The 12,600-nt window shown below is 41.1% G+C and overlaps 1 protein-coding gene across 16 annotated transcripts in view; it reads left to right on the top strand.

Annotated features, from left to right (window-relative positions):
* SNCAIP (synuclein alpha interacting protein) overlaps positions 1-12,600 on the top strand; it is a 138,645-nt gene that overhangs the window by 112,471 nt on the left and 13,574 nt on the right. For all 16 annotated transcript variants that reach the window (XM_070233188.1, XM_070233194.1, XM_070233184.1 and 13 more), the window contains 3 exons: positions 2,955-3,080; positions 6,896-7,065; positions 12,243-12,335. In XM_070233188.1, the coding sequence (XP_070089289.1) occupies positions 2,955-3,080; positions 6,896-7,065; positions 12,243-12,335 (389 nt within the window). The remainder of the gene's footprint in view (positions 1-2,954; positions 3,081-6,895; positions 7,066-12,242; positions 12,336-12,600) is intronic.

Here is a 12,600-nt window from a genome sequence, read left to right as displayed (position 1 = left end):
TGGGAAAATGAACATCTGAAGTTACATTCTTCCTTTAACATCTCCTCCCTGACACACACACACACACACACACGCAAACACAAACACACAATCACACTGAGAGAGAGAGTGCACTAAATGTCTAAGAGGGGAGGTGGACACCGTTGCATATATAATAAACATATGCATTTGTAAGTGCCTTTTTAGTTGGAGAAAATAGCTTCATTTATCTGTTCTCCTTACTAGATATTTTTCAAGTCACTGTTTAAATTGGACAGTGATCTCTCCTGGCATGTTCTCCAGAATCAGAGCAGAAAGCAGCATTTCTCTGAGAGTGGATGCTAAATATGCTTTTACCAAAACCAGGGCATTCTAGCCATCTCCATGTCTATTTCAGAAATCCTAAATGTTGGTTATTAGACCAGGTGTATAGTCAGCCAGTCCCTTTTGGTAGTTCTTCTCTGCACAATCTCATAGGGGAGATTTTTGTTTCCATATATCTCAGTGGACAGGCTAGTTGCATAGCTTCTTATTAAAGTAAAGTGTCCACTGCAGAACACAAAACTGAATTTGAGGCGCTGGGCAAAGACCTGTCTTGTTCTGAGCAATAGAATAAAGGTTCTTTATGTAAGTCTTGCATATTGAATTGGGTAAGGTCTTTAATTGGAAGGAAGAAAGAGTTATCCATGCCATCAGAGGAAAAGAAGACAGGTCACTTAAACAATGTGGACTTAACCTGACTTGGAGAGCGATCAGGAGCCAAGGCAACTCCTGTCACACACAGACCTTGTCCTGCTCTCCCAGATTACCAAGCCCCTGCAAAGTCCAGGTCTCTAGATTCTTCCCCAGAACTCTACAAGGGGAAAATTGTCAGTCTTATGAAACTCAGTATTCCATTTCCTACAATGCCATTACTAAAAGTCAAAACACTGTGAATTATAGTAAAAGGCGTTTTCTGCACATGTGTAGTAGACATATCCACTATAATATTTAATTAGATCTGAAAAATATGAAAATATGCCTGACAAGAAGGTACATAGAAAATATTTCTAAATCTCTTAAACTCCTCTGAACTTTACTTGCGGAAGAAAGAAACTGCTAGAATATCAGAGAATATACAGTTGCCTTCTTCAGTTTTCTGATTTGTAAAATATGGGTGTTTAAATTGGATGATTCCCTAAAATGTCTCCCACTCTGCAATTTTAAGTTTCCATGATTTAATATCATGGATCAAGCCAAGTCACCACAAGCTTGAGAATGACCCACTGAAGATGGCAGGGTTGTTCTTGTCGCTGGTAGAGGCACAGCAACCTGCCCTCTTGATGTTTCAGTGTCGTTGCCATTGACTTTAAACCAGTTTGTTATGTTCTTTGTCCTGAGATACATCTCCTCTCCCAGATCTTTTAAGGAGTGGAGATCACATGGTGTAATCATCTGTCTCCAAATAAAAGTAATTCAGTTTTTTCCCCTACCTAACTAGGAAAAACAAAGAAGTTGTTGTATCTTAAGGATATGAAACATCACCTGCTGTGGTCCAAATAGCCCCAACTTTCTCCAAGTTTGCCTCTGGAGAAGAGGATTAAGCTCATCAGCATCTCCTTACACAGATTCTAACTCCCAGCCCTGGCTGCCAGGCTCTGCTCCACCTCATTCTCCGAGGGTGTTGTGCGTTTCACTTCTCCAAAGTCTGTCTGCTTTTGCAGCTCACACTCACTCTGCTTTCCCTTGGTGTATTCTCCATAAATTGTGCGCATCAATTACATTTTCCCCTTCTTACTCTTTTGGGGTCTTAATCCCTGCTTGCTCATGTGGAAAAAGTGTGGAGCAAATGTTCAGTCTGTCCCTGATGTCACAGATGCCTCCATAAACAGTGCCCTGTTCCCTATATGAGCAGTGAAACATTAAAGGAGTTGGCTGTTTTCATCCAACATTCCTTTAGCAGATTAGTTGGCATGTTAAGAAGGTGAAGGCAAATTTAATCCAGAAAAGTATAAAAGTTCATGACCAGTCCGAGCAAATAACTGGAAAAAAATCCTTTAAAAGGCTAAGAAGAGGTTCAACCCTATTTCAAACGCATGATCTTCTTTTTAAATGTCAAATTCCACCCACTAAACTTCATGCTGTTGTTTTTACCACTCTCATATTTTTTTAACATTATATTTAATTCTTCTATTTTAAAACAGTGAAATCCCATCCCCCTGCCTTCTCCAGGGGCCAAACATAACATGAAAATACCACAAAAGACTCAGTGGGTAAAATGTGAACAGATTATGACAACACACAGTGAATGCTCTGGGTCTTTGCTTTTGGAAGATTATGTTCAGAACTTTGGGTGCCCTCCCTCTAACACGGGAGAAGAGAAAGCTTTACCTTTAAAACACCACCCCCATTTGGTCAGAAAAATCAAGAAGGTCCTGGTTTTATTTCAGTGACATTATCTTATATTTGGTAACTTAAGGTGATGCCTCTTTTTATAAGCCTGTTGATTGCAGGAGTTGTGGAATTAGGATGGCATGACTGAAACATTACAAACTTAAAAGTAGAAGCTAATTTATCCCAATAGTGCGAGGTGTTATAACATTCCTGAAGCCTACAGACAGTGTAACAAAGTAGCAAAAACATTGCCTTGGAATCAAAAGACTTGGATTCTGGTTCTAACTCAGGATCTGTCTAGCTGTGTGACTTTGAGGAGGTACTCAAACTTTCGGTGAGTCAATTTTCATCTATAGAATACGTAAGTAATAAGAGCATTTCTGAGGTAACTTCCTGCCCTTAAAATGCTCTGAGTGTTCCTCTTTCATTGGCTTCAGTCTGAGATTCATGGATTTTCAGTTCATGCTGAATGGGAATTTTCTCTTGATGTGGTAAGCTTGGTTACATCTAAGCTGAAATGTTGGAGTTTTGTTTTCCTCTGTCTTTACGTTAGACTTCTCTACATGATATTCCATTAACTTTAACTGTCTTTGTGTTTATAGGAAAAGATTCTTCTGTGGCTTCTTCAGTTTATGCAAGAACAGGGCATCTCGCTGGATGAAGTGGACCAGGATGGCAACAGCGCTGTTCACGTAGCCTCACAGCATGGCTACCTCGGGTGCATACAGGTATACAAGCCTTGCTTCTTTGAAGAGAGAAATGAGTTTATTAAGTAATAAAACAAAAAAAATGGAAATTTTGTTCACTGGGAGAATGTCTGAATTAAATCAGCTTTTTTTATTATGGTAGACAATAAGGAATTATATTAGTATATTTGCATTTCCAGAAATCCACACAGACAGAGGCATAAATAGCCCTACAAGTTTTTCCTTGAATGTCACAGGGTGTTGAAAGGGCCTATTCCTGCTTTCTCAGCATTACTCTAAGATCCCAATGCTGAGAACAATAGATATTAAGTACCCCCATGTTCTCCAGACAGCAGGAAACCACCAGACTGACATCTCTCAGTTTCTCAAATGGAAGACGATTCTTGCTATCATTAGCATGCTTCTCATTCCAGGTGTATGAAAAACAGGACAGATTTTTCAAGAATGGATTAGAAGAAGTCTTCGGAGTAGGGCATAGTAGGCTAGAGAGAGAGTACTGTGGGTTTCTTCCTTTCTCTATAGGAAGGCTGAGCTTCTCTAATGCATTGAAAATGCTCACAATTGATTACATGGAGGCCTTAGATATTGATCCCTTCAGCCCTTGGGCAGGTTGGGCAGGGCCTTGGTTGGCCAGCCACTCCACCCACCAGCCTCAGGCGGCCTCATCCTTTTAGCCCAACATGCCTTACAAATATTATCAAGTTCTATGTGTGCAATGATGTAAAAAGGTTGGAAAGCAGAGCCCAGGAGAGGGGAGGGAGGTTCTTTCCCTTGCCCCAAGCCACCTGAGGGGGCACTCCAAGGGGGCTACCTAGAGTACGTGGGGTTCATTCCTACAAGAAGAGTCTGCATCTCATCCCTCAGCTGAAGACAGAGCTTTGTGAGGCTGAGCCAAAGCCATTGCCGCCGTCATAACAGCACGGGGTGGGAGAGCACAGTGAGGGGCCCCAGAAGTTTGGGGCACATGTGAATGTAAAGATTGGATAGACCTTTTCACCTAGAAAAATTTTGAAACCCTCGTCACAAAGCAAAGAGAGAGGCTAGCCAAAGAGAAGGAGGAAGAGCAGATAAAAGAGGAGTGACAGTGTGAGGAGAGGACAGGCTTTGAACTGGAAACAAGGTTTAGATTTGGCCTGGAATGCAATTTATGAACAGAAATCGTAATTACCAGAATCAGACCAATCGCACCATTCTGATCATTGAAAATGACCCAACATCTTTGGATTTATTCCCACATCTGCCTGAGATGTGGGAAAGGGTCATTGATAACATATGGCTGAAGGCCATGATTAGAGAAAGTGCTTTTATCTCACCAAGTTCATAAAGTTCAAAATACGTTATGTGTATATAACAACTCTAGGGAAGCAGCACTCATTTTTGCTTTATTATATGTTGTTTCTTTTATTGCAAACTCAACGTGCTCATTTATTTAAGTACTTACCGACATCCTACTATGTGCTAGGTAGATCATCTGAAAGAGAAGCTGGAGCAAGTGAGACCAGTTGCTCAGGCAGGTAGAGGAGACTCAAGAAATGACAGGATAATATATAGAAAAGCTGTGAAAGTAAAGGCAAGAAATTAACAAAACCAAAAAGCAGAGGTAATAGCAGAAAGCTCTCTACAGTGTCTACTCGCATACAACTGCTCTCAGGAGAGCTCAGTTGACAGGAAAGATTCCAAATGTCTGAAAGTTTCCCCACTACTGTTGGCAAAGCATGCGTCTTCTAATTTAGGGCACCAAGCTGTAAAAGGAGCAATGAGAAATTGGAGACTATAGAAAAGAGAGAAAATTGAATTATTACCAGGATCTACAGAAAGATGAAAGGAATAGAATTATTTTTTGTGGAGGAAAAATAATTGAATAAAAGCTGAAAACTTCATTTTTCCGTTTAACAAAACACTCTATATCTAAGTCTTGAAATAAACTTTTTTTTGTTAGCTAATAAATGACTGAAAGCCAAAGAAAACCAGCTGATACCCCTAATTCTGTTTGAGATTTCTGTTATTTTTCTTTTTAATATATGAAGAGAGGTGATCTGTCCTTTCAGAGCACTCATCACTCCACTTAACACAAATGATATTTTTGGCACTAGATCCATGGATGTGGAAACTTGGATAATCTTGGAAGCGGGTCTATCCACTGGGTGTGAGATTGAAAAAAAAAAGATACAAAGAGACTGCAAGTAGAAGGCGGGGTAGCAAGGGCCTTTATGAGGTGAGGAGGGGACTGAGTATGGAAAACATTGGAAAGAAAAGTGCAGAGGCCAGAGTCAGGGGAGCAATAACAATGTGTGTACACTGAGTCTCTTGGAGAGCTAGAGGCTGAGGTGGGCTCTGTGACACTCTTGTGAGGGGGGTGGCAATGGCTTTATGGCAGATTGACCTTTCATGGTGAGTGATCATAAACCAAAAGGAAAATGAAGCTTGTTAATGACCTCTGCGTCTAAATAGTCTAGGAATTTAAAAATTACAAGTATTGCTTATGGAAAACATATTACCTCTTACTAAAATAAATCCAGAGGTCTACATTCGCATCTTGAGAGTGTCAAAGAATATGTCAGATTGTGACAGTTGATTAATATTGATGTAAGACCTTTTTGTGGAATCTAATGTCATTACAGCATAAATACAAAAGAGTTTTGATTATTTTTTAATTAATGATGGGTCAGCCATGCTCCATCAAATCTCTCTCTCTCCTCTATTAATGATATTTTGGCCAGATCCCATAACTTGCTGCTTGTTTTTGACTGTTAACATTTACTCCAAACCAGTTTAAAATCTCAGTTCTTATTTCTGATTCAAAGCATTCTCCTCCTCAACCCAGGTTAGACTCAGGATTTAAGGGACTCAGCATGCAGAGCGAGGCATAATCATCTTTTTATACATCATGTTAGCACCTATTCTCCTCTTTCTTCTGGGCTCCAACGTTGGGGACAAAGAGGAGGTCCCGGAGAAAGTAATCAACTGTCTCTTTGCTTAATTGGGAAAGGTCATGGCACTCTCCCTGCAAGTTGCAATTGCTTCTTTGGCTCCCTATGGTTTGCCGCTGGTGCCTTCTGTGGCAGCCTTCAGATGCTGACTCTTTGGTGGGTGTGGTGGGTGGAGTCTTCAGAGGACCATCTGGAGCCTCCCCACTGATACCTGATGTGGGAGATCTGTCCCCAACCTTATGCCCTCCTCCCCCATACAGTTCCCTCCACCTGTGTTGCACCACACTACCTCCTGCTGCTGCAGAACCCTCTCCATTTTAGTAGGGTGATAACAAGCTCACCCCCAGCTCCCTTCGACAACGTCTGCTCAATCCACAGGTTATATCCTTGCCATGATACATGGTGGGAGTGTGGGCTGCTTCACAGCCTCTGCCATGTCATTTCTCTCCAGTTCTTTTATTCCTGATTGGGTAGGCTCAGCAAGAGATCAAGTGTGCTGTCCAAGCAGATAGAAACAGGTAAACAAAATTCCACTCTCCCCTTCTTACAGGCACCCCCAACTTTATAAACCCCCCACGGAAAGAAACAAAGCATCTCACCCAGACACTGCTCCCTCAGGACAGCAGCAGGCTCCTCCCCTTCCTAGTCTCCTTCTGAGGCTGGGTGGGATTGTCAGTAGTTGGACTGGTTCTGCCACGTCTTTGTAGGCCCTGAAGGGAAGTGTCTGATACCGACTGCTGAAAGCTCACAGAGCCTCTCTTTCGTATGGGCTCTCACCCACCCCTGGCTCTACTACCTGGGTTAGGAATAACAGGAAAAGTTCCATTCAACCTTCTGTTGCAGTCATTAAAAAGTAAAATTTAGAGAGAGCTCTTGATACAATCACGTCTCTGCATCTTCTGACAGACCTTGGTTGAATATGGAGCAAATGTCACCATGCAGAACCACGTGGGAGAAAAGCCCTCCCAGAGTGCTGAGCGCCATGGGCACACCCTGTGCTCCCGGTACCTGGTGGTGGTGGAGACCTGCATGTCACTGGCCTCTCAAGTGGTGAAGCTAACCAAGCAGCTAAAGGAGTAAGTGGCATATTCGTTCCATGAGAACAAAGTCATCGTTGTACTGAGGTTTCAGCCAAGTGCTTTGGTAAGCTCCCCTCACACCAGTTGTTTGGGGAATTCCTAGCAGCCTCCTCATCTTCTTTTATTCCTCCATCCCAAGTCCTCAAGGCCGGAGTTCACGCTGGAGAAGCCATCTCTGCAGAGGCAAATGAGATTTAAACAAAAAAAGGCCAAGCAAGCTTCCTAAGCAGGGAATTTAAGCCTGGTGGACAAGGAGAGAGAGCCACTCTCTGTGTTCACATCTCAGGGCCAGATGACATAGCAGGGCATGGAAAGCAGACACGGGCATCACCCCGAACTTCTGTTCTTAATATTCTAGTAAATCATAAAGAGCACGAGAGAGTGAAAAAGGCTGCTTTTCCAGTGAGATGGCCAGTTTTCCACTTTTCTCCAAAAGAAAAATTAATATTTTGGAAATTACATACAGATAACCTGGTAACCATCACCAGCAAATTTATTGTAAAAATTGAGCAGACAATTCATGAATCCTCAGAATCTAAAATAGTGCTCAGTCAGCATGATGTTGCTTAAAGCACTCTATGTCTAGTGAAAGTCAGTTCTTTTCTTGATGAGGTTATTAAACTGGTGCACATTACCGAGCTGGATGTCAGGGAAGCATTTCTGGGAGGTTGTCATGATATGCTTGAAGAAAGGGGGCCAGCGGAGAGGCCATCAGGTAAGTCTCCAGTGGGTTGAAGGATTAAGGAGCTGACGTCCAGCTGAAGGGACCCTGGTCAGCCCTTGGAAAATATACCAGTCAAATTACAACTGCCATGGTGGGGAGGGATCACTAAAAATGGGAATCAGTGTTCCAAGTAATGTTAACAGATTAGGAGGATAAACCTTAAACATTAAATTTTAGAGGAAAAATACAAAGTCTTTAAGTTATTAAAAATATTGGTTTTTTTCTCATACCGCTCATTTGGAAAAAGACCTAGGGTGGGTGGGAGGCCTTAACTGATTGTAAATGTAATTCACACAACCATATGACAAGACCTTGGACCCTTGGCTCTTCTCCCAGCTTGGGGAAACCTCCTTTCTCTCTCTACTTTCGCTCTTGCCTTAGAGGCACAGTCTCTGCACCCCTCTGGCCCTCCCCCTCGCAGTACCTAGAATACTCTCTTTAATGAGTTTAGGCTTTTACTAGAAAATTTTTTTTTTAATTTAAAACTTAAAAATTAAAGAGAGTACCTCCAAGCATCCTCCTCCCAGTTGCAGAAAACTCCCCTGGGGCAGGTAAGCTAGGTGAGTTTGAAGGGCTGGATGGAATTGAAGGGAAAATGCACACAAATTCATAACTCAGTAAGTTCTCTTTCCACAGCAAACATACTTGTAGACGTGTCTTTATGTACATATATAGGTATTTCTAAAAATAAGTTCCTAGAAAGGGAATTGCTAGAACAAAGGGCACGTGTATTTAAAATGTGGTTAGATGTTCCCCAATATCCTTCCAAAAATGTTGTACCAATGTCCACCCCCCCGGTAGCATATGGATATATGCATCAAGAGGAACTTTAAAATGATCCAATAGACAGTTTTTTCTGAAGGTTCATACTTAGAGAAAAGATCACAAAACATTCTCCTCAGTCTCCATACCATGGAGTCTGAGAAGCTTTCGTGATCTATGATAGCTGTTTTATTGGTGAACTGTTCAAAGTCAGCGTCTTGGCTGCTCTCTCTGTTGATGATCCTGAGACAAAATACACATGTATGCTAATAGACTTCAGTTCTTCCATTGTCTCTAAAGCTGAACGCTGTAGACAGTTGCAGTTAGGCCAATGACCAGATAAAATATGAGAGGTTACATTGTAGACCCTAGTCGTTTACTTACTGTGTGCCTCAGTAAGGTTGGCAAAACTAGAAATGAACATAGAAATCCACTTCCTACTGTCACAGTACACTGTACCTTTCATGCTCCAGGGCTCCAGTAACATAGAAAGGTGCAGGAGGAAGAATGGAAAACATGAGTTTTTCCAGTCTAAAATTCTGAGTGGGAGATAGTCTTGAGTGCCTTATTTTACTAGAATACCTTGACCAACTCCTTATAGTTAATAAACATAGTCACTGTTTAGAAATGACAGCCTTCAGTTCTGTTGAAGTCCTAGTCTACAAGCCTAGGCATTATGGGTTGAATTGTGCTCCCCCCAAAAAATATGTTGGAGTCCTAACCTCTAGTATCTCAGAATGTGACCTTATTTGGAGATAGGGTTTTTACCAAAGTAATCAAGTAAAAATGAGGTCATTAGGCTTGGCCCTAACCCAGTATGACTGGTGTCCTAATAAAAGGGGAAGATTTGGACTCAGAGACAGACACACAGAGAGAGAACACCATGTGAACAGAAAGGCAGAGATCAGGGTTCTATGTCTACAAGTCAAAGAGCGCCAAAGATTGCCAACAAACCACCAAATGCTAGGAGGGAAGCGTGGAACAGATTCTCCCTCACAGCCCTCAGAAGGAACCAACCCTGCCAACACCTTGACCTCGGACTTCTAACCTCCAGAACTGAGAAAATAAATTTCTGTTGTTTGAGCACCGACTTTGTGGCCCTTTGTTACAGCAGCCCTAGCAAACTAATACACTAGGCATATGCTCTTATATTTTCATGTGTTTTATATATTCTTATTTCACATGCTCATGTATTGTAATTAAAGTCGATTAGTCCCTTCTGAGGGTTTCTTTAGAATCTGGAGAATAGAGTCTTTTTTTTTTTTTTTTTTTTTTTTTTAAAGATTTTTATTTTTTCCTTTTTCTCCCCAAAGCCCCCAGTACATAGTTGTGTATTCTTCGTTGTGGGTCCTTCTAGTTGTGGCATGTGGGACGCTGCCTCAGCGTGGTTTGATGAGCAGTGCCATGTCCGCGCCCAGGATTCGAACTAACGAAACACTGGGCCGCCTGCAGCGGAGCGCGCGAACTTAACCACTCGGCCACGGGGCCAGCCCCGAGAATAGAGTCTTTTTTTCCTCCATTCATATGTGGGATTTCAGTCATCAGTCAACCCAATTGCCCTCAAATAGTTTTCTCGATCGTGTCATAATTCACTTTGACACCTAATAAACCCCTTAAAAGCAGAGCATAATCTTTCTTCATCCATTTGAGCTCCTCACTAAGTATTTTTCTTAAAAATTTGACATGCAATACCAACTTGCAAAGTGGGAAAAGTAGAATGCTCTTCTGTATTTTTGCTTTTTATTCTTTCTTTAAACCAGAGTCAGCAAACTATAGACTATGGGCCAGATCCAGCCGACCATCTGTTTTTGTAAATAAAATTTATTGGAACACAGCCACACACTATCATTTACATATTTTGCAGGGCTGATTTCATGCTACATAAGCAGAGCTGAGTAGTTGTGACAGAGACTGCATGGCTCACAAGCCTAAAATATTTACTATCTGACCCCTCCTGAAAAAGTGTGCAGTCTCCCGCTATAGACAATTCAACTTTCAATAGGTGAGTCTGGCAGAATAAGATGAGATCACAGACCTCTGTCTTGGGGATGAAATGCTAGGACTGAGACTGATCACTTCTGAGAAAAACAAAGAGAGTGCTTAGGGCTGATGGAAGAGTACTGTCTGAATCCGACCTCACAAGATTATTCTTAGGCAGCCGACAGTTGTTGAGTACATGCAGTGACACTTGGCAAGGAGAACACTGGACTTCTTCAAGCCAATATTGAAGATTCGGCAGTCATTTTAAGAACACTTGTAACTCATTCATTTAGTTCCATGTCCTGGCTCGTGAGAGCTGCTACCATTTTTGATGCTAATTGTATTCGTTTTCTATTCCTGTAACGAATTATCACACACTTAGTGGCATAAAACAATACAAGTTTATCTTACAGTTCTGCAGTTCAGAAAGCCAGAATGGCTGTCTCCAAACTAAAATCAGGCTCCACAGGCTACGTTCCTTTCTGGAGGCTGTAGAATGAGAGTCGGCTTCCTGCTCATTTGAGTTATTTGCAGAATCAGTTCCGTGAAGTTGTAGGACCGAGGTCCGAGTTTTTCTTGCTGGGGGTCAGCTGAGGGTCATGGCCAGCTCCTAGAGGCCATTGCATTCCTTGGTTCACAGCCCCTTCTTCCATCTTCAAAGCCAACAGCAGCAGGTGGAGTCCTTCTCGCACTTGTCTCTCTGACCTCCTATGCTCCTCCTCGTCACTATTAGAGATTCATGTGATTACATTGGACCCACCCCAGTATCCAGGATCACCTTCCTGTTTTTGACATCAGCTGATAGGCAATGTTAATTCCCTCTGAACCTTAATTCCCTTTGCCATGTGAGGTAACATATTCACCCCTCCAGGGATTAGGATGTGATGGGCATCTCTGAGGGACACCACACTAATACTACAGAGTTCGGGAAATACTGCCTTTTCCTGTAAAGTCAGAATCAGTTTGATTTACTTTTTTCAAGTTTTATGATAGTATGTGTTTTCTAAGCAGATTTCACTTTCTGTAACCTGTGGCTTTTAACCTATTTTCTTAACTTTAAAGCACATTCTGGTACACATGTTTTTATGCCCAGAGTAAATTGAGTGTTGCCATATATTGTTTTCCCTTTATATAGGAAAATACCAAGTTATTTAATTGTTTTTACCCAACATGGAAATAGTTTGCCTGTTTTGTTTCATTTTGGTTTTTTCTGATTGCTAAATTAATACAATTACTTTAAAAATTCAAACAATTTAGAAAGAGTAAATAACATTTTGGAGTATATCCTTCAAGATTTTTTTCTTTGAGGTGTATGTGTATCTCTCTCTGTCTCTCTCTCTCTCTCTCTCTCTATATATATATATACACACATATATATGTATATTAGGGAAACTTCTGTGTCATAAATATTCAAATATATTACCATTTTTAATAACTGCCTTCATAGAAATAATTATAAATTATTTACTCATTCTTATTGATGAGCATTTAGGTTACTTACAGGTTTTCTCTAATGTGAATAATAAACATCCTTTTGGATACTTTTGATCGTATCCTGAGGAAAATTTCTGAACTGTAAGGATGAAGATTATGCACATTAGTCAAGCTTTTGGATTTATTGCAACTTAGCATGAAAAAACGGATACCTACTAATTTATAGTAGTAGCCATGTATCAGAGAACTCATCTGTTTTGGTCTTTTTTCCCAGACAGACAATGGAACGTGTCACACTGCAGAACCAGCTCCAACAACTTCTAGAAGCCCAGAAATCAGAGGGCAAGTCACTCCTTTCTTCACCCAGGTAATACCAGGAGCATCAGTGGTTGGAGTTATTAAGAATCTTTAATCTCTGAGCCTTCTTTGGGACTTCCTTTTTATTTCTTTAAAGAATATGACAACAGAAAACATTTTATTTTTATAAAGAGGAATAAAAATGAGATGTCATAGGAAAAAGACACTGGACTTAGAGTCAGAAGACCTGAGTTTATCTGTGGCGCTATCATTTCTTCATTCCATGACTATAAAAAAGTCACTTACTCTTTCAGTATTTTGTTTATTCATCTATG

This window comes from Equus caballus, chromosome 14, assembly GCF_041296265.1.
Source record: "Equus caballus isolate H_3958 breed thoroughbred chromosome 14, TB-T2T, whole genome shotgun sequence".
Lineage (NCBI taxonomy): Eukaryota > Metazoa > Chordata > Mammalia > Perissodactyla > Equidae > Equus > Equus caballus.
Note: the sequence above shows the minus strand (reverse complement) of the source record. Positions and strands in the feature narration are given on the sequence as shown.